General features: G+C 33.5%; 1 protein-coding gene across 3 annotated transcripts in view; it reads left to right on the top strand.

The window, feature by feature from the left end:
* Nucleotides 1-22,595, top strand: part of ARHGAP28 (Rho GTPase activating protein 28) — a 77,453-nt gene extending 54,858 nt beyond the window's left edge. For all 3 annotated transcript variants that reach the window (XM_026671898.2, XM_087961555.1, XM_087961554.1), the window contains 11 exons: nucleotides 691-848; nucleotides 2,660-2,825; nucleotides 2,926-3,017; nucleotides 3,837-3,914; nucleotides 7,210-7,372; nucleotides 13,124-13,206; nucleotides 13,893-14,090; nucleotides 14,839-14,982; nucleotides 17,310-17,434; nucleotides 18,812-18,876; nucleotides 19,557-22,595. In XM_026671898.2, the coding sequence (XP_026527683.2) occupies nucleotides 691-848; nucleotides 2,660-2,825; nucleotides 2,926-3,017; nucleotides 3,837-3,914; nucleotides 7,210-7,372; nucleotides 13,124-13,206; nucleotides 13,893-14,090; nucleotides 14,839-14,982; nucleotides 17,310-17,434; nucleotides 18,812-18,876; nucleotides 19,557-19,657 (1,373 nt within the window). In that variant the 3' untranslated portion in view covers nucleotides 19,658-22,595. The remainder of the gene's footprint in view (nucleotides 1-690; nucleotides 849-2,659; nucleotides 2,826-2,925; nucleotides 3,018-3,836; nucleotides 3,915-7,209; nucleotides 7,373-13,123; nucleotides 13,207-13,892; nucleotides 14,091-14,838; nucleotides 14,983-17,309; nucleotides 17,435-18,811; nucleotides 18,877-19,556) is intronic.
* Nucleotides 22,596-23,063: the final 468 nt, after the last annotated feature.

Genomic DNA, 23,063 nt, shown 5'->3' with positions numbered 1-23,063 from the left:
TATGCTATTCTTTCTGACCCCAGGCATTTTTTATAATACATTTTATTAGCTTATCAAAATATAAAATACAAAGAATTTTTTAAAGTAATAGAAACTTGGGGGGAGGGTTGACTCCCAACTCTCTTTAACACAATAGAAACATTACTCAGAATTTTACTTTTATACCACAGTATAAGCTAGCCATTTCTATAGCAACAAACATATCTAATCAGCAAAAACAAAATCAAAGTTTTTTGCAAACACAAAATCTGTGGGAAATCTGTGGTGAATGCTTCTGTTTACCCATTAATCTTTTTAAACTGTCATAAAATATATTAAAAGAATATGCTGTATTATTTCAATTTTTTAAACCCTTTTGGCAGAAACCAAACCAGGGCTTTTGTTACCATGAGCATCATATTGTCTGCACCTGATTAAAACCCATTGAGTTAAAAATGGGAAGGGAAAAAAACATATATACCAATCTACTTCGGGCCCTTGATTTCTGAGCCTGGATCTCAGTTCAGGAACTGAGGTGGAATAAATGAATAACAAATATCTTAATAATTCTTTCATGAATTGCCATGTAGTTCTTACTATAAACGAACAGAAATATATGGTTAATGCTCTGGAATTAGTTTCTCCAGCCTTTGAGTGTGTTATTTTTCCATGGAGAATACAACATTCATGAAAATTCTCCCTTGATTTCAGCTAGTGACTGTATGGAATATGAACTCAATAAAGGCAGCCAGTTGCAGAAAGAGGAGCTTTCCCTTGAAATTTCCTTCTCAGAATCAATCACAGTGTCTCCAAAACACAGAGAATGTCACAAAAGTCAAAGATTAAAAAAGGATGATTCCTCATTACCTGTAAGTTTTTATTTTTTATTTTATTTTTATTTTATTTTTTAAAACAAGTTTTTACCTGTAAGTTTAAGCTCCTCAAGTTTATGTACTCTATATCATGCCTGAGTTTCTTTCAAGCATAAAATGTTATATTGACTTTAGAGATTTGTAATAATAATCATAATCATAATCATAATCATAATCATCATAATCATAATCATAATCATAATCATAATAAAACTAGTTTGTTTTCTAAACAGGTTACTCTGAAATGAATAACTAAGAAATAAAGTACCTTGCTGAAATTATTCATGAAATACTCATATTGGAAGAAAAAGTCTATGATAGGCTTTAATCGCACATTATGAAAGTCAAGAGAAATTTCACTGGCCTATCAAATATTATCAGAAATGCCTAATAAACAGCCACATGCTATATTCAAATTAGTCAAGGTGCTACAAATTTGGTATACAAAGCCTTCTTCTATCCATCAAAAGTTTTAAAAGGAACAAAGAACTCAATAAAATTACTTTAGCTCTCGTCCTGAAGCAAATTTTTCACGAGTTCCAGAATCTGTTGGGCAAGCAAGCTCAGAAAAAGGCACAAGGCTTTAAGGTCAGAGGTGGTATTCAGCAGGTTCTGATTGTTGGGCTCCGTAGTCAGCTCTGAACATGCCTTGTAGCAAGTCGTGGAGAATGTCACCTTATCTCTGCTGCTGCCAGATCTGTATTTCTGCTTGTATACTGGCCAATGGTGTTGAGAGTCACTGCAGTTCTGAAGAATCAGTAGTGGAAATTTTGAGTAGTTCAGTGAACCAGCAAATACCACCTCTGATGGGAGATTTTACAGTATCCTTCCCCTGCCATACTCACCAAGCCACGCCCACAGAACCGGTAGTAAAAAAATTTCAATCCCACCACTGTTTAAGATCCCAAGGTTTAGGGAGTTTTTTCTCCTCAGAAATTGAAGAATGAGTGCTGATTCAGGAATTCCATAACATAATAATTAGCAAAAATATAAAAAGAGAAAAATTTCAGTGTTAAAAAACTAATTATTGTAAAACAGCATTTTGTATAAGTGGATAAATAAAATAATTATATCAGGATTTTTGCCCTCTATAATTACATAATTTACTTTATGAAGCGCTGAGAGCTATATATCAAGATGTTTTGAATAAATTCATAAATACTAAAAATAAATAAATGCCTACAAATATTATTCCAGAATTACCTGTACAATGGAAGAAGGGAATTAATGGGCTGCTGTATAGGTCTACTATCTATAAATACTTGAATTTGTACAGATTTTCCCATGTATCAGACCAGATACATGATCTTTGTTTGAAAATACTGTTTATAATTTATTTTCCCTTTTCTATTAGATTTATTCTTTATAGGCAGATTTGCTGATACTTGTTACAGGGATGCATATTAATATATAATAATTTCCCTAAACATAAAATAAATTTAGACTAATCTTATGCATAGAGAAATTATTCAGAAATAAAAAACAATTCTAAATGAGTTGGGTGGGAGAGCGAAAGGGTTACGTGCTACTTGTAAGTCTTCTATATTTGTATTTAACAAGGCAAGAATTCAGATACAGTTTGTTTAATTCCCTCCCGCCCCCCCCCCTAAATTCCTACATCATAAGGGGAAACTAAGTATGCCATCTATAGACTGAGGATTGTAATTAGCACTCTTCTTAAGAGAATTATTTATAACTTGTTTCACTTGCTTTTTTTGTAAAAATATACTTAAGGATGAAATACTATATGCATGCATGCATACTTTATAATGTTTTAATGTTAAATAATAATTTAAAATCTATTACAGAAATATACAATTAGGAAAAGTCGACTTGGATTAACTGAAGTTGGAGATTTGTCTCCTGAGGACATGAAGAAAATTCGTTATCTCTCTCTGATTGAATTAACTGCTGTCTATGATGCTTTAGGAATAGAGTTGAAAAGGAACCGGACAGAAAGGATGAAAAGGCGAGGTAGTTACAAACAATTTTCTGACATTATATATTTAAGTTTTTAGTAACCAGCAAAACATTACTTTGCTGAAATTTTTATTTTAAATTATTTTTCTTTAAGAAAATGGTCTTTTTGGAGTTCCATTAGCAGTGCTCTTGGAAAATGATCAAAAGAAGTTTCCTGGAATTAAAGTCCCCCTCATTTTTCAAAAAGTGAGTACTATTTTAAAGAGCTTAATCTTAATCATCACTGCATATGTAAAGAATAATAGTCATTAATCTTATAATTTCAGGGCAGTTGTTTATGTTTTGAGTCAGAAAGATGTAACTTTAAATAAAATCATGCCTCTCTTGGTTCACTGTGTATATTGCGCTTCCTCAACCTGAGGCCTCCCAATGGATCTTGGACAACAACCCCAAGAATTCCAATAGTTTGGTCACAGAATATCTAGGAATTCTGGGACCTACATTCCAGTCCTTCTAGAAGTTTCCAATTGGAGGCCCTGCTCTAGAAAAAAATAACATAGTCACCACTGTGTACAAAACATCAGCTTGCTGACTCTTCCTTAAATGATAAAATAGGAACAGTTGTTTTATCTCTTGCTTTTATTTTGCTTGTATTTTCTTACTAAGAATGATGTTAGAATTTAATGATGAATTGTTGCTGTTGCTGTTGTTATTATTGTTATTGTTATTATTATTAAGAAGAATATAATACTATTTTATTTCCTAAAGAGTCCTAACAATTCCTTCAACAGAAAGTTTTAACTTCTTGTTAAATTTTTGTTTGGGCAAAAGTTCAGGGTATCTGTTATCTTTAAGCTTCTCACTTAGTAGACAGAATTCAAAAACTAATAAAAAAAAACCACTTAGGGATTTGGACTAGTTCTGATTACTTAACCACACAGATTATTTTGGTTAGGCATAATGTTTTACGTTCGCAGGAGCCAATTGTTGTAAAAATGTCTCTATGTTTTTAAAAATCTCTGCACCAAAAAAATTCATAAAACTACTTTGTTTATTATGACATAGTTATTGCTCAAACTTGAGGAAACTGGTCTGGAAACAGAAGGTATTCTTCGAGTGCCTGGATCTGCTTGCAGAGTGAAGGTAATCAGTTTTCTCTTTCAAAATTAAAGACCTTTGATATTGAAGTACGGAGAAAATCATTTATGGGCAGGTTCTGTGTGAACATACATATATGTACGTATACATATACACACACACATACACACACATATAAAATAAACTATTTATCATATATATTAATAGTGTTCTCAATGTTATAGTTGTTACACAACAAAAATGTCACAAAAATCTCAGTTTGGTGGACAAAAACATTGTTAGAACATTGTTGGGAGAAAAAGAATGTTGAATGCTAGATCTGTGCACAGCTTTGGGTTCAATTTCCGAGAGGTACGTCAAAGCATGCAAAAGGAAAATCATTAGCAGCCTGCAATTTTATAAAGCATTGGCAAAGAGGTCTTATGGTTGCCCCATGCAACTGACTTTGTACATCCCAAAGCAATCTTTCTCCAATTGACTCCAAACAATCTCTTAGAGTTTTCCCCCCTTCTTTTTCTTTTTTCTTTTGTTCAATTCTCAGAGATTGTCTGGACAAGTCCCTGCAGTTTTCTTGGCAAAGTTTTTCAGAAGTGATTTGCCATTCCCTCCTTCCTATGGCTGAGAGAAAGTGATTGGACCAAGTTCACCCACCTGACTTGTGCCCAAGAAGGCCTCCTGGTTTCTAGCCCTATCTTTTAGCCCAGGGGTCTCCAACCTTGGCCACTTTAAGCCTGGAGGACTTCAACTCCCAGAATTCCCCAGCCAGCTTTTCCTCCAGGCTTAAAGTGGCCAAGGTTGGAGACCCCTGTTTTAGCCACTACCAAAGTGGCTCTCATCCCATACCCATATTGAATATTAAATATGCTCAGTAAAAACAACAGGTAAATTAATGACAAATAGGTATTTTCTATCCAGTATCCTATTTCTGCAAATCAGGTAATTATTGACTACTAGTAGCCACATAGATTTTTTTCATGATGATATGTCCCTAACTTAGTCTTTCAGATCTTTCAATGATCACCTATTGTCACTATAACTGAGTCCATTCACCTTGTTGATGGTCATTCCCTTTTCTTTTTCCTTCTGCCTTTCTCAGTATTAGATTTTTTTCCAGAGAACTGGGTCTTTGTATAAAGTATCCAAAGGAAGAGCTTGTTCATTTGTACCTCTAGTGACAATTCTGGATTTTAATTTTTCATTTGTTTTTTTCCCTTAACTGTTCATTCTCAGGAATTTTTTCCAATATCAAAGTTCCAAAGTCAATAATCTTCAGATTCCAATTTTCATTTCCATGGATTGTTACAGAGAATACATGGCTTGCATGATTCTGATCTTTGAAGGTATAGACACATCATAGCATAATGCATTATCCTCCCCCTCCCACCCGCATCATGCTTTCCTGAAGATGGGTGATATAATCTCTTTTAAATATTAAATAAACATGCTGAAGTGAAGCAGCAAATAATAGATGTGAAGGAGAGAAAGAGGAAAGGTAAAGACAGAGGCAAAAAGAGCCTAGACTTCCACCTAAACAAAATCTCCACAGAAGATATCTTACCAAGGCCCTCAATTTGGAAGCACCTCTAGCAACCTTGCCAATTATATTCAATTATGCAAATGTGTAATTCAAAGAACACAAAATTCCATTACTATAGGAGAGATTATTCAAAATAAAATATAAGCTGATACTACTTGTAAAGAAGTCACCTTATCTATCTTTTTCTTTTAGAAGCATCTACAAAACCCAAGAGCGAATAGCCATACTACATTACTATAGTCTCAGATACATAATTCTATCTTGCCAGTTCTTTGCTGTATGCATCAGATTTCCTACGGATAAAGAGCTAATTTTGCTGAGATTACCAGTAAGAAGCAATGTAGTGTTAAGCTAGGATAAGGAAGACCAAGTTCAAATTCACCTCTAGTAATGGACACTCAATGGGTGATTTTGGATTGGTCACTCTTGCCTCTCTGGCAGGGCTGTTGTGAGGGGAAACAGGTGAGGTAAATGCTATGCATTCTGCATTGAAGAGGGACTGGATACAGATCTAAAAAAATCTAATTACAACTAAAAAAAAAAACACCAAATGCATTAGAAGCCCCTTTCCATATTAATCTGAAGTATCTTGCATCTTCAGCTTTGATTTTTTTTCCAGCCAGTCATTTCATAAACATTCAACATTTTATCTGTTCCAACTATTATATATTGCAGCAAGAATAATACTGTCAGCATTAGATTTCATACAGTTTATAAACTGCCTTATCTGTTTTCTTTATTTGTCTTCTGAGCCACCGTGATATGTTTTTACTAGGTCAGACTTCCCTGTATTAGAATAAAAGCCAAAAATCCCTAGGAAAAATGAAAATGTAATGCTTTTAATTTCAGTTATTGAATCATTTAATGTTAGCCAAAAAGTGGAAACAGAAAAGGATATTTTTAAAGCTGAACCAGATTTAACCATTCAAAGCCATTGTTTATTATGTTGACATTTCCATTTGAAAGCATTCCCATTTCTTAAAGAAAATACATGTGGTTCTGATTTAAGATTATTCTTTGAATGTAGCAGCTGAATAAAGACTCAAAGAGGCTTCTGTGGTGTTTAATTTCTACTTGTATCTATAAAAGGTTGGTGCCAGCTGGGCCATGTTTCAGTGCAGGCAAGAGCTGTGCTATGTAGATATTGTGTGGGATTACAAATTTAAGAAGATAAATAAGAGGTTTTAGAATGATATGTATATCATTAGTTCAAATGCCTTTATTATCTTTTATATTTCTTGCTTCATGAACATTACTAGAACAACAAGGATCTGTCATGGGAGGTATCCACCACAATGCAGACGTGGAGCAGATTTTAATTTTATTTTTGCCTGTGCACTACTTTGTCAGTGGAATTGCTCTGCTTAACTTAAAATTTCCCATGATAGCTACTTCAGGGTTAGAAAATACTGTGAGAAAAGAGGCTCTTTCATTATTCTAATGCACTGCTCACTGCTAAATTGCAAAGTCTTGAGTCTACGTATCATTAAAGTACAGCTTGTCTAATTGAATTGAGTATTATTTGTAAAAACTTAAATATGTTTGATATTGATAGTTAAACTATGTAAGCTGTTTAAAAGTGTTATACTTAATCCAGGAGCAAACTACTGTATATATATTTTTTATAAAAAATTATAGTTTGTAACATTAATTTATTAATTTTATATTAATTATATCAATTTAATAATAACTTCATTGATAAATACTGTATTCTGTCTAATAAAGTTATAAACAATAAAATATAACACAATTTCTTTTATCAGTGGTCATGTTTAACATTAGACACATTTGCTTATCCTGTAGAGTCTTCGCCAAGAAATTGAAGCAAAATTTGATGATGATACTTTTGACTGGGATCAAGTCCGCAATAATGATGCCGCAGGACTACTGAAAATGTTTGTACGAGAACTACCAAGTCCTCTCTTCCCTGTGGAATATTTGCCTGCTTTTATCACATTAATAGAAAGTAAGTAGGGAGGACTCAATGTTTCACACACCAATTGTTTTTATTAAAAAATTTAAGCACTGTAGTATTTTTTAATTTCAGCAGCCTTATCTACTTCTCTCCATGTCAGCTGAAACTTTATATCAATACACATAACTCCTGTTGCTTTGCCACAGGGGACATGTGTATTTCGGATTTGCTTCTATTAAATCTGTGTGGTTGCAATCTCCAGCTCAAGTACCAAGTCTGGATAGTTGGGTAGAATATGCCATGCATGCCATATAATAGAGAGAAAAATGAAGAGAGTGAAAAGTAAAAAGTGAATTTTTTGGCTATATCAATAGATACCATCTCTCAGATTTAGGTGTTACTCTTTCAAAATACAGACCACGTTCATAATATTTATAACTTGAAATATGTATAAGCAGTTTGTTAATAGAAAGAACTCAGTCTCAGCGACAAATCTACAGTATTGTAAAATAATCTATATAATTTAAGTTACATACATCTCATTATTCCACAGTCCAGTGCAAAGGGCTGCAGTTCTATCTCATGATAAGCCAAAAGTAAACAAAGCACAAAATGACTTGCCTCAGTGTGTAACCAAGGCATAATTTGAGCCAGACTTGCAGTTTAGTCTCCCAATGTTGTTCGACCTAGACAAAGTGACAATAGACAATAGTGATATAATGATGTGCAACACTGCTCTTCACTTGTCAAAACACAAAAGTGAAATAACTTACTGGGGTGTTTTATGTCATTCCAACACTTCCTCCAGTTTCTAGACCTGCAGTGCACATGAGTAGAAGTCTCTGACAACATTTTCCAATACCCCATTGAAAGCATTGGACGAAGCCATTGGCGCAACATGACAAGAAATTATGTGCCCGTTTCTTTTTTAGAAGCAAGAGAGCATGGTACTTCAAAAAGAATACCTTTCAAATTTAAAATATCTCAACTTCAATATGCTAATATCAGTACATAAGTATGCACCCTGTTATCAATATTTTGTTTTCTATCCTCATTAATAATAGACCATTTTATTTTCAAATGTCATTGTATAATTCAGTGATTTCAGATTTCATATTTTTATATAATTGTGGTATAATTCTATGGAATTCTATGTGGGTTCCCCCCCTTTTTGTTTTAATAAAATATAATTTTATTTTAATTACGATTACAATTTAATTTGTACGGTATGAAGAAAGAAAAATTGTGTAATGCTAACTGAAGTCAATGAATTTTGCCCAAACAAAAGTTAATTTTTTAAAAAACTTCATTTTGTTTGGTATACTACTTTGCGTTTATATCAGGCTCTATCATATGGAGAATATTTCAAGCTTGAAATAGCCACATTTTCAGCTCAAAATCCCTGTTTCATAATAAAAGCAGAGCTGCTTCAGCCTTATAACACTTCTGCTATAGTGGGAACAACCCCTTTTTAACTCTGAAGAATGTTTTAAGCTCAAATTATTTTTAATTAAAATAATTAAATGAAACTGTACTTTTAAAATGTGCACAGTCTTAGTGTATGGTTTTTAGATGCTCAGTGTGGTACTAATAGGTGGTTTTAAGGGAAGATTACAGATCTGATTATTTAAAGTCCAGCTTTGTTGAAAGATATTTCTGAGAATTTTTAAACAGTTCTGATCATCTAAAAACAGTTAATTTTTTATGACTCCAGTCTGGTAGTAAGAATCTTTTGCAGACAGAAATGTTATGCTGTTTCATATGATGTCTGTGGCATTATCCCTTTTAATTAAAAAAAACACTTTTTGGACTGTGGAAAGAGGAACTTCTGGGAGACGGTTCCATGTTGTTTATTATTGTAATGTCTTGTCCCTTAGCTACTTTTTATACTTTCATCCATGCAGGATATATATTCCCTGCCAAAGGCAAAACTGCCAGTGATTTCAGTGAGATAATTGGTTGAGTCAGGATAGTCTGTATCACAGGATTAAAATAAACTGCCAGAAATTGATGCCAATCAATCCACTTATGCCCCCTTTATCTTGGGTTAGAGAGACAATATTGCTTCTATTCCATTTACAAATCTTCTAATATGGTTCAGTGCTTTCACATAAACTGATGGCAAATGATATATTATCCCTAGGACTGTGTGAAAAATTTGAAGGAATTTTTCAAACTGATGATGTTTTGATTAAATCAGTTCATTGAGACAGATTCACTGAAGGGACATGGATCCTGCTTCCAACTAGCATATTGAATTAGGAGAGTTCAAAGTCCTTCATAGGCTTTGAAGTGTTTCAGGTCTAGAAGGCTTTGCAATCATTGTTATCTCTGCCTCCTAAGGCAGATTCTGCAAGTACCTCAAAGTGATTTTTAGTAAAGCTTATGATTTATAGTAAAACTTACGATACATGGCATAGCAAGAAAGTTATACCATGGTGTCGCAACAATTAGGTGGCCTCAAAAAATACCTCTTAAACAGTGTTTTAACAATGGTCTTCTCAAGGATTTATCATTAAGTAGAATTCAAATTGAATTTGACAGGTTAAATAAATGGGCTGTAAATAACACAATGAATTTTAATACAGACAGATAAAAGGTATTCTCTTAGGAAATAGAAATCAAATGTATTGACACTGGATGAAAGATGTCTTGCTTTAGATTCATTCAATGGGCAAGAAGCTAGATTTAACAGACAACATTTAGTGGTTCTGTCTGGATTTTAGGAAAGATAAATTTACAATGCTTCAGTTAAGATTTTTCAACCGACTGCAAAATTGTGTTCAGGTTGGATTGTCATTTCCCAATAGCAAATATGGTTTTTCCATCAGTGAAAAGTAAATTGGGGTTTTTACTCTAGTCTCCAAAACAATTTCCAGATTGTAGTGGTGTATTACATGAGTACTTTGTGCCTAATCTAATTTTGGGATCTTGGAAATAGCTCTGCAAGCATTAGTCATGGTCTTTTTTCTTAAGAGACTATAAGGAGAGCATACATCTACCACTCCTCAGTGTAAGGCGCCTCAGGATTCATTAAAAAGCTTATTGTTGTTATTGCTTTTAATAGAATTACTGTTATTTAGAATAGACTCTTTCATGTCCATTTAAACTGGCCTAGCTTCAAAATGAAGAGAACAACGAAAAATAAAAACAAACAAGCAAAACCTGAATAGTACCTAGGTGGAACTGGTATTTATGATAGAATTATTAAAAACTTATGGGCTGGACCACTATACATTTAATCAATGCAATCATTAATTAAATTAAAATAATTGAGAAAATACAACCCTACTGCATATGCCAAAGCCTACTGCATATGCCAAAGTAACAATAGTTTAGTGTCAGGCCATTATTTTTCATGGTCAGTAACAGAATTAGGTAACCAGTTTTGTTTTACATCTTGTTCAAGAATAACTCCTAGAAAGAATAGCTAATGAATAGAACTGCTTGGAGTTATTCAGTAATGCCTGGGGTTTTACAGGTTGCTGACTCTGTAATTTCAGGGTTTTGTTTTAAACAGAGAGAGCAAAAGTGTCACTTTATTATGGGATTGATTTCTAGACTCTTTTCTTATCTTTGCACCTTCTGCATGTGCAGACAAGATTTAAATCTGCTATAAGACATAGCAGAGTCACTCTGCTTTTAGAAAGACAAAGTATTGAAATGAATTATTTTCAGATATCAAGACAGAGGTGTATTATGTTATATAGAAGACTTGTCCTTTGAACTAAAAATTATGGTTTTTCAGACATCAAAGAACTGATTGGCAAGCGATAATGAAAAATGGCCTGTATGTGACCCAGATAATATCAGCTATGTAGAGAATGAATCACAAAAGACAAGGCTTCCTTGTGAAGGATATAGTATTTTAATAGTCCAAGCAGATGTTTTCCACACTATATAATGCTGCACACTTGAGACTGACTAAATAAATAAATGGGGAAAAATTACCAATACTGCATAGAAATTAAGAACTAAATCCATACTCAGTTTTGGTTGTGAAAAAATCCCTAGTCTTGAATATGAATCTATAGTATGTGAGTAACTACAAAATAATATTTTCTTAATCATTGCTTTATCAAATGCTTCTGTTGTGGGTTGTCACTTTTTTATTATCTTTACAATAATCCAGAGGTTAGTAAAAACATTAAGAAAATGAAATATAAATTAGACTATTCTGGAAGAAGGATTAACAATATCAAAATAAATATACAAATGCAATCATAATGAGGTTTGGTGTTTTTTTTTTGTTTTTTGTTTTGCTTGGACTCCAGAAGAATGTCCCAATCTGAATAGACTATTCATCTGATGCCATCAAAATGATCTTGTCTGTTTTTATTTATTTATTTTGCTCCCAGGCAAGAGCGCTAAAATAATTAAGACTTGTGCCAGCGTGTGGACAGGCTAGAGCTATTAACACATTCAATTCTAACATTGTTAATAATAGAACAGAATTTAGCTAAGACTAAAAATAGTGCTCTTAGTGGGGTATTAAAAAGTATGCAGCATATTGCCAATTTTTAAAGGGAGATTGCACAATAGATCTAACAAATTGTAAGAGCTGTAGGTTTCCTGCAGGAAACCAGTGGGCAAACTTGGTATGTAGAATGTGTGTAACGGGATGCCCATAGAAACTAATCATCTTACATACACAGTATTTTTCAATAGGCACAATGTCTGAAAAAGTAAACTAATGAGAGAATGCTCCATAATACTTTTTCTAACCACCTGGTTTATTCTTTGCCACCTCCACGTTACTAAGGCTTTCTTTTTCAACAAACGTCACCATTTTATTTTCTAAGAAAATTTTATACATGCCCTTAGTACATTCCTGGGATATATTTGATAAGTTATTGATATTCAAAACTTTACTTTGCACTGTCAAAATTTTCACTTAACTGATTACAAGATTATATTTAGCATAATATGAACCTAAAAATTTAAAAGTTAAATGGATTAGGGATTCAATCATCAAAGAAGAGACACAAGAATGATCAGATGTCACTTCAAATGTCAGGTCTGATGACTTTAAAACTCAGGAATAGCACAAATCCGACATAGATTGTTCAGGATCTTATTCTCCCAAATGTAAGCTAATCTTGTCCCATTGTCCATATTGTTTTTCCACCCATGATTAATATATTTATTACTTATCATCCCCATTACTTATTATTTCCTTTTAAAATTAGTTTTCACAAACAATGTATTTCTATATGCACTTTTTTCTGTAGAGTTGTTCTTGACATAAGCATTATTGTACAGATTTGGTTTTAGGTGCAAATTATGAACAGTGAAGATTTTGATATACAGAATACAGAATAACAGATTTTGAAGGGAGCTTGGAAGTCTTTTAGTCCAACCGGCTGCTCAAGCAGGAGACGCTATATTATTTCAGACATTTGGAAATTTATCAGTAAATTACGAATTAATAAAATCTCTAGAATCAACATGCCTAAAAAAATTAAACCCATTCACTGAAGATAATTTTAGTAACAGCTTGTTATCTAACAGCTTTAACAAAATATAATTTATATCATTGCCATTGTACATCTCTGTCACAGCTTAAAACCAGTCTTTATCTTTTCCTTTCTGTCCTATTCCTTAAATCTATTGAGGAAGGAATACTGAATGAAGTTTACTTCTTATTTGATTCAGTGGGCCACTATCTTCCTATTTGACAAGTACCTTTAACAGTTACCTGTGACATTCACTAAAAACCACAGCTTTATATGTCATGCTAGATTCCTACCAGATAGCCCACCTCAGTTGTTTTACGGGCTTTTTCTGATCTTTCATTCTTAGAAATCTCCAAAATCAAACTGCAGCTTCAGGCTTTGCATTTGCTGATCATGCTTCTTCCCGATGCTAGTCGCGATGCAGCCAAGGTAGGCATGTTGTTCAACAGGGTTTGACATCAATCTGTATTTGATAATGTTCCTGCGATCCAGTAATAAATGCAATAAACAAAATTCCCCAAGCCTCAACAAACCTGCCACTTTCTTGTCCTTAGGCAATTTCCTCAGTCTGGAACCTCCTAGCTTCCAAAACTCCCAGATCATTTCTACATTTTTAAAGTGAAAAGACCAGCAGTGTTGTGTCTATGATTTATCGAGCGCCAAACCTTTTCTCTGAATTTTCAGGAAAAGGGCTTTATAAATGTACTTAATGAGGCTGAGTGAAACTTCAGTTTTTCAAATCAAATGGACATTAAATTGAGTTGAGAATCATATAGGATATTGGGTGATTCATACTTGATTACTTAGTAGGTAACCCTTTGTACTGGTATATATGCACCAAATGGAATAATTTGTACAACAAACCTTCAGTTTGCACAATTTTAATGATACCTTCGATCATCTTATGAGATGAGTGACACATTGATGGATAAAGAATAATCTGCAGTATAATTTCTTCAAATTGATTTCAAACTGATAGAAAAACATAATGAAAATATTTTAAATACATAGTTTTATACTATTATATACAGTCACAGTATATAATACAGTTGCAAAATACAATTAACAGCAGTGTTTATCAATAAATATCAGTGATTTTATTGATTTTTATTTAGGCCCTTCTGCAGTTTTTGAAGAAGGTAGTTGCTAATGAAAATAAAAATAAAATGACTTTATGGAATGTCTCCATGATTGTTGCCCCAAACCTCTTCATCTACAAAGGCAAACATGCCAATCAAGAAGAGATACTAGCAGCAGCCACCACTGCCCATGTGGTAAGGCTTTTGATTAAATACCAAGATATCCTATGGATGGTAAGTAATGATTTCAATGTACTGTTAAATAATATTACCATTTTTTCTTGCAGAGATCTTCCTTTTGTCTGGGTATTAAAATATCTAGAAACTATACCCATGTAAAGTTAGCTGCCTTGCAAGATAATGCTGATATTCATGTTTGAATTAGGTGTTAATTCAGCAACAATAAAGTCATGCCTTCCCAAGCCCTAGTAGTAAGCTTTTTCCATATATTTAGAAGTTACAAGAATTTATAAGGAGTACTGATTAAATAATACCACATTTATAACTCACTGATTCCTGTATTGCTGTTTTCATACTCTTCTGTCCATGACACTATTTGTGAATGGTGTAGATGCAAATAATATCTGATTTGTGTGGCCATGAAAAGAGCAGGCACCAAGATGAGAAACCATATAGGTTTTCATCCTGTGAAAGCACTTATAAAATGGTGGTTCTGGAGCTATAGAATTATTTTTTTACCTCGTTCACTTGTGTCTGATTCTTGGAGACTGCTTGGACAACTCCTTGCAGTTTTCTTAACAAGATTTTTCAGATGTGACTCCTTTCTAGAGCTGAAAGAAAGTGACTGGTCCTATTGCTATTTGTTCATCCATCCATCCATCCATCCATCCATCCATCCATTCATTCATTCATTGGCCGTCCATCTTATCTCAGGGTAACTCTTTACCTTTATGATTCTGATAACACTCAGAAAACTATTTGTCATGTAAACTTATCTTCCTTTTATTTATTTTTAATGTAGGTCCCAACATTTCTGATAACTCAAGTGAGAAAGATGAATGAGGCTGCAATGAACAATATGAAAAAGCAGCTCATGTTTGACAAGGGTGTAAGAAAACTATTGAGAAGGAAAACTATGGACCGGGAGAGACCAGAAAGAACAGAGGTTGTTATTTTATTAAGAAAATAAATTTTCTTAAACAAACCATCATAGATTCCAAATAATGTGCAATAAAATAAATGAAATAATATAATGGCATCCAGAGGAGCTTAACTAGTCTTTATAGAATGAACCTAAGTGCTATGGGTTAAAATTGCCTAGGTATCAAAATTTTATATTTGCACATACAGTTATTTACTTAGAAGTGCTAATACTATCTATATTAGTTTTACTTAAAGAATAAAACTTAACTAAAGCTCAGTGTACAGCACTTAGTCCAGTGGTTGCCTTTTAAGGGGTTAGCCTTTTTATTTTTTTAAGCAATGCCTCTCTGCTTTAGAATTACATTTGTTATTGGAGTTTATTTTTCAGGAGGCAGGTATAGTATTCTGCTATAAATTAACTAGCTATTTGCCATGCACTATTTAGGCAGCTCCAATGGATGGATTCTCCGTGTTTATGAATGAACATTTCATAGATTGTAAGTCTATAATTTGACCAAATTTACAGCAAGGCTTTAAATCTGGTTTGCCAAAAGATAATTGACAAAAGATACTTCATCCATAGTAGGTGATGAAACGGATAGTGCTTGGATCAGTAAGCTAAAATGTTTATGAATTTAGCATAAATGTTAGTTTTCAGAAGTTCTAAATTATGCATCCGCAGAAAGTGGAAATAAACTGTTAAATAGTTGTTCTTTTCTTTCAGTGGTACTAATTGTGTTAAGGATTGGAAGCAAGCATTACAAATTGAATTATTTCAATTTGATACTTTTCAAAAAAGAATTGGACATCTGTAGGTACCTAGTATAAGGCCAGTCAAATTGTGTTTGCAACTACCTTTTCAACCAGAAATTTACTTTAGTATTAACTTCAATAATAAAATTACTGCCTTTTTGTGCCATCAAATTGTAATTGAAATTCTCATTAAGTGAATAATTTATTTTATAGGCCATTACATTATGTGAGTGGAGTAATAACGCTTCAGGGGACAGGGGACTTCCTAGCTTATTCAGGAATACTAAAAGTGTTCACAATAAATCTGTGCTGTGCTGTTTACATATGGTTTTAGCACACTGTAAATGGTCAATATACCATTTGGTCAACATACAATTGGAAAAGATCCAGCAATTATTTATTTTCTAAAGTTAGTTGTTAATTTGTGCTCACTAGTCTCTTACATCCATATGTATGTAAAGCTGTTGCATTTCAAAGAATGTCCCTAAACTCTGACTGATACCCTTATAGTTATATAAACTAATTCTCTCTTGCATTTATTATAATTTACTGTGTTGTTATTCCCTTGCTTCAGTATAAGAGCTTGCAATAATACTGTAATGTAATACCGGTAGTACAAATCCTGAAATTTTCTTGATAAGGTCTTTTTCCTACATTTGTAAACACAAAAGGATTGTTCAAAAACCCACATGCAAGCAAGAAATACACTTGCTGTGTCCTCCTAGACAAAATGGGACTACTCAGTGCGGCCAACAACTCCTTGCCTCTGCCAAGTCCCCTCTGCAAAATCACTGCCAAGACAACTCAACATGGGCAAAGCACTGAGGGGACAATTCTCTGGATTTGAAGATTCCTACCCTCCCTCACTCCTGCCACAGCTGTGCATTCTGTCCACCCACTCACTCACTTGCCTCCCTGGCCACTTCTCCTGCTCTCCATCTGGGCGCCAGCAGCAAGTTGTCCCCACAATGAATTGTCCATGTTGAGTTGTCCTGCAATGATGACAGCAATGAGTTGTCAGAGGGGACTTGGCCATGGTGAGGGAACCATCTCCAGCTGGCCACACTGAGTTGTCTTAGACCCTCCCTCCTAGGGTTACATTCACTTGGACCACTTCTCAATTTAGACTTCTTACTTCTTTTAAATCCTCTATTTAACTTAGTTTCAAAGTCCTTTCACCTTCCTTTTTTATGTGACACTACAGAAATACAGCCATTTTTTTCACCCACTTGTATCCACTGCATCCTAACAAAACCTCATATATGTTCTTAAGAGGTACAGTAGCTGTCCCTGTAAAACCCTGGAAGTGTGAAAATGCTCTGCAGTGAAATGCTCCGCCTTAGCTGTTTTACCTCTTCCTTTGCAATCTTTTTCTCAGGGTTGGTCTTTTCTGAAAGTATCCAGACCGGGGTTGGCTTTGTACAGGAGAGAAAGTTGCCATAAGGAAAAGGAGGCATGAAAATGCAATTCAGGATATAGCATAGTGGTTTACAATTATACTGTAATATATATTCAATAATGGTTTACAATCATACTATAATATATATTAAATACCGTAGTGGTTTAGCTAAATTATTTGTTCCTTTTTTTTTGTAGTCTGATATTCCTGAAGGTGTGATAAGAGTCCATGCTCCCCTACATTCAAAAGTTTCTATGGCAATTCAACCAAATAATCAAACAAAAGCCAAAGATATTGTGGCACGATTTTATTGTGAAAACAGGCAAGTAGAAGCAGAACAATGGGCAAATAGCCCAAATTCAAGTTTCATTGTTAAAATAGGCTTTACCTGGTTTTAGAAGTAAAGAAAGCTTGAATGTGTATTTGACTCTAGTCAATATGCAAGGCTAAGATGGGTCTTTATTAATGGAAGCATCCATGTGATTGCTCTGCCAGAGCATTAATCTACAGCTTCATTCACTGGTTCATGTCATAATTTCCAAGTTTACTAACTTTAGGAACTGAGCTCCGAGCCAAGAAACAAAAGGGAAATTAAAAAAAGAATTGCTCTACTATCAGCTGAAGCCAAGTGTTACACAGATGAGACCCATTCACCAGTGTTTCTTTCCCCCCACAAATTGCTCATATTAAAATGGATGAATCTAAAAATTACAACAAGCTGGTTTTAATTATAGTTTCTCTGGCTCAGCTAAGAAAAACTTGCTTTGTACTGGCCCTCTGAACAGCATTTCCTCTCAACAGGCAGAGCAATTAAGAGAAAACCCGTGGTTCTTAAAATTCTATTTGCAAAGTCTCATTAGGTGCTCACAGAGACAGCAGGTAGACAATTTTCATAAAGTTTTTTTTATAGCTTTACAACTTCACTTTTTCTTTCCCACCATCCATTGCTTCTCACTTTTCATGACAGCTGGATTAGTTTATAAGTTCCAAAGCTAGCATAATTTCCCTCCATTCGAGCATATATATTAGCAGGGATTTGGGTCCATAAATCACTGCAGCTGCTAGTGTTCCATTGGCAGAAGAATGCTGAAAGTTGAGCTTTCTTTTGATGCAAAGTCTATGAAGGTGAATATCTGCTCTACCAATGTAGAAAGAGTTTCAGTATGTTCTACAGTTCTTTGTAATTTGTAATTAAAGAGAAAGATACATATTTCCAATATACGTGCCCAACAATTGCTTTACTGAGAATTAATGTAATTCTCTAATTTGACATAGTGAATCTTGAAGAAAAATGTACAGCTAGAATTTGCATAATGTTACATTCACTCCACCAGAAATGCTTGACCTAAATTAGCACAGAATTTTATTATAATTGTAAAATGTAGCTATCCAGAATCATGATGGAGTTGGGAGATCTATAAATCAATCAGATTATGAAATAAACAGGATGAAGCTAGGTACAGTATACTGTTGATTCTTCACAGAAGATTTTAAGATAAATTTGTAGCAGCAATTCCATTTTATATAGAAGCACTATAATTGCAAAATAGTTAATTTGATTAAATGATTCTGTACAAAAATAACAGATGTAATTCTTTCCGATGCTTTAATCCCAGACAATATAGTGAGAGTTTTAATTCCAGAGTTAATCAGAAACCTACCTCTTTGCTACTAGAATGCTTTATTTTTCTATTCTTAGATCTGCATCATCAGAAGAATTGAAAATGCCAATCCAAAGTTTATATGAAATTGGAGGAAATATAGGTAAATTCTTACTTAAATCTCAGTAATAGCAACTATGTCCTTGATGCTATGTATGTTCAGCCAAGAATGTAGAATGTGCAACAAGTATGATAGGGCTACACAATATTGCTCAAACTCCTTTTAGTACCTAATCCATTTATCTTTATAAAGCAAGATATGAATATGGGAGCCCACCAAAGTGGATGTTTTGCAAGTCTTAATTGTTTCCTGTATAAGTGCTTATTTCAACACTGTAAATTAGAGCATCTCAGATGAAGTAAATGGATTTACTAAGTGATTTTAGGACATGATGTAATCTGAAAAAAACACTCACCATAATGGGTTTTTTTAAAGTTTAGAATTAAACTATTATTCAAGATGAAAGACTGTGTGTCAGCTAGCTGCTCAGTCTTAAGGTAGAAGGTCAAGTAATCTGTCCTCTATGTTGGCAACTGCAGCATTTTCTGTCTATACACTAACTTTTACACAGTGTATAGAATTGATGTATATATTTCTCAAAGCCTAAGCTTCTCAAGACACCCTACTTTGAACACCAAGGTCAAGCATTACATGAGTTCTCCAAAAGGGGTGGCTGCTTTAATACTTCAAGAAGGGATACTTCACTGGTTGTAAATGCTTTGCGTAATCCTAAAGTGTAAGGATTTTTAAAAGTTTTTTTAAACAGCTGATGTTTCTTTCAGGGGAGCACTGTTTGGATCCAGATGCATATATGCTGGATGTGTACCATGCCAATCCTCAAGCGGAGTGGGTAATTAAAGAAAAAAGAAGTTCAATATTTTAAAGACATGTTGGCAGACTGTTTGGGTCAATCTGAAAAGAACAGTGCAGAAGGCTTTCCATCAGGAGCCATGTTGCCATAATGAAGTCCAAGCAGGTGTACCCTGTATATTTTTAACATAAACTAAGCTATTTATCCTCAAGTATTATAGAACCTGAGACCTTCAATTAATAGTTTGTTATAATAATAATTTATTTTTAGTGAATACGATTTTACTGGTTTTATTGGTACAGTTGATATGGTTAAAGAATACAATTTGAAATATACATTAAGAGAAAAGAAACTGGGATTTTTTTTCCCCAATGCCCCTGAGAAGGGAGTTGTACGGTGGCATCCCAAAACCAAGAATCAAATTTTAACAGTAAGGCTGTCAATATGAAGGGCATAGCATTTTTTAAGAGAAAATAAGGGCAGTTGGCCAGAATGCTATAACTTTTTCCTGCTCAAGAACATTTTTTAAATTGTGAAATATTATTACAACATTTGTGACTCAGTTCCTATTGCTAGCTACCAATGAGAAGGAAAACTACTGTGTAAAGTATATTTGGTGTATTGTATATGAATATAAACAGTATATAGAATTGCAAATTATCATTTTTTTCTGACTTTGCCCATTATTGTACAGCTAACACAATTTAATGTACAATATACATATTTTGTATGGTATACCAATGATGAACCTACATACCACGTTGAATCTGCCCCCATGTACAGAAAAAAATGTAAATGTAGTTAGATACTTCACAAAATATTCTTTTAAAATTTAATATCCACACCATATTCATCCATCCTCGACTTACAACAGTTTGTTTAGTGACCATTTTAAGTTACAATGCCACTGAAAAAAGTGGCTTAAGACCATTTTTCACACTTACAAACATTGCTGCATCCCCATGATCATGTGATCAACATTCAGGCTCTTGGCAACTGACTCATATTTATGACAGTTGCAATGTCTTGGGTTTTTGTGACCTTTTGACAAGCAAAGTCAATGCAAAAGCCAGAATCACTTAATAACTGTGTAACTAACTTAACAATTGTAGAGATTCACTTAACTGTGACAAGAAAGATTGTAAAATGGACAATATTCACTTAACAAATGCCTCACTTAGGAACAGAAATTTTGGCCTCGATTGTGGTTGTAAATCGAGGACTATCTGTAGTTGTTTTGCAAGTACCAGTTATTTGTCTTCCTTGTGCAAAACATATTTTCTTATTATTTCTTTTGCTTAATGTTTGAAATATATTATGGAAATGATTTCTTTTTGAAGTTTACATAAAATATAACTCGATTAAATCACTGCCTATTAAAGCTGAGTGTCCTTTAAAAGTTGTACCTCTCAAGATTTAGAGATATGGGTTAAATTGCAAATCTCCTTATTAGGGAGGATTGCTACTATAAAAATGAATATTCTGCCCAAATTTATTTACTTTTTCCAAACAATACCAATAAAAATACATAAAAATTACTTAGTGGAACTTAACAAGATAATTACCAAATTTATCTGGCAAGGGAAAAAACTGAGGATAAACCTAAAGGCAATGCAAGATATGAAGAGCAGGGGAGGTATGGCACTCCCAAATTGGGAATTATACTATAGTGCAGCCTCCTTACTCTGGTTGAAAGAGTGGGTAAATCTGTCGAATAAAAGGATCTTATTTTTAGAAGGCCATGATTTACAGAGGGGATGGCATGCATTTTTATGGGACATTGGGAAAATTAAGCAGAAGTATTTCCACAGACATATAATTAGAGATTCCTTATTGGCTAATTGGAACAAAATAAAAAAAACATTATTTAAAAATCCCAATCTGGATCTCAACGATGGAGGCGATGATACATCCAAATAATCTAGATCTTAATAAAATGATAAAGTACAAAGACCTTCTTGATGCACAAGGAACTTTAAAATCATGGCAAGATCTCCAAGAACAGGGGCTACAAGTAGACCGGTGGGCTTACTTGCAAATTCAAAATAGATATAGCCAGGACAAGAACAATTTTGGAATTTATACTAAGGCACAACAATTAGATAAAATTTTATTAGGTCCAGATAAAAAAAATATAACTAAATTTTATAATTATTTACTAGAGACGGAATTAGAAGAGGAAGTAGTCAAAGGCAACATGATAGCTTGGAGCAGAAACATAGGACATAGCATTACATTATTAGAATGGGAAAAGGTTTGGACAAGGAATAATAAAATTACAAAATCAGCAGCATATAAAGAAAATGCCTATAAAATGTTTTATAAATGGCATCTCTCACCCTGGAGAATAGCGAAAATGTCTCCTAACATGAATCCGAATTGCTGGAAATGTAAAAAGAAACAGGGAACATTTTTTCACATGTGGTGGTCCTGCACTGAAGCCCAAAGATACTGGCACAGAATTAAAAAAATGGTTAGAGGAAATAACGGCGGAGCAAATTGAATTAAAACCAGAATTCTTCCTATTGGGGATACTTAACAGACAAATTCCTAAAAATGTCAAATACATAATACTGCATATTCTTACTGCAACCAGAATAAACTTTGCATAGTGTTGGAAACAAGCAGATATTCCAACAGAGGAAATGGTTATACAGAAGATAACAGCCTGTGCAGAGGTGGACAAGTTAACCTTAGCACTTAAGGAAAAAGAAACATCATATAGAAGCTGTGAATGCTGGATTGACTGGATAGAACAAAAATAGAAAATATATTAATAAACAACGTAAAATGTAAAAGAGGTAGTAATTATATATTCACAATAAAATGTATTTGTAAATGTATCACCAAAATTGATAACAAACAAGGAACCATAGACTGTCGATAGTAGAACTGTTAGGTTTTTTTTAAATCATTTTTTTTTTTCTATTTCCTTTTTTTTCTTCTTCTGTGTGTTGTGTTTGTTTGATATTTTGGTTTTGTAATCAATAAAGTTTGTTTAAATACAAAAGTTGTACCTCTCATATGAGAAAACATATGAAAGTAGCATGGCAGAAAGATGGGTGGTGAGAAAAGGAATAATACATAAAATTATAATAAATATTGGTAAAAATACTTTACTGATACAATTGTAAATACCCATTTCTTTTTTTTCTTTTTAACTTTCTTTGTTGAATATATTTTTATTATGTTTGCTAATTTCAATAATTAGCTATTCTTTTCAACACATTCAATTCCAGCATTTAGTTATGCCCTTTAATTCGTCACAGTTCAATATCTGTCTAGTTTAATTTTTAAACCTTTGTTGTGTTAGTGTATTTTCCTTTAAATTTCTCCTCCAGATTAGTCCAATAGAATAGTCAAATCCAAATTTAAAGACCCATTTTCTTTCTCACCCCTTCTCTGGTCGCCGCTTCCACACACTTTCCTCCAAAATAGCCTTTTAATTTGATACCGGGGTACCCCAAAAGTGATGTTC

This window comes from Notechis scutatus, chromosome 3 (assembly GCF_049901735.1).
Source record: "Notechis scutatus isolate UNSWTSFEM ecotype Mainland chromosome 3, rNotScu1.2, whole genome shotgun sequence".
NCBI classification, from domain to species: Eukaryota; Metazoa; Chordata; class Lepidosauria; order Squamata; family Elapidae; genus Notechis; species Notechis scutatus.
Note: the sequence above shows the minus strand (reverse complement) of the source record. Positions and strands in the feature narration are given on the sequence as shown.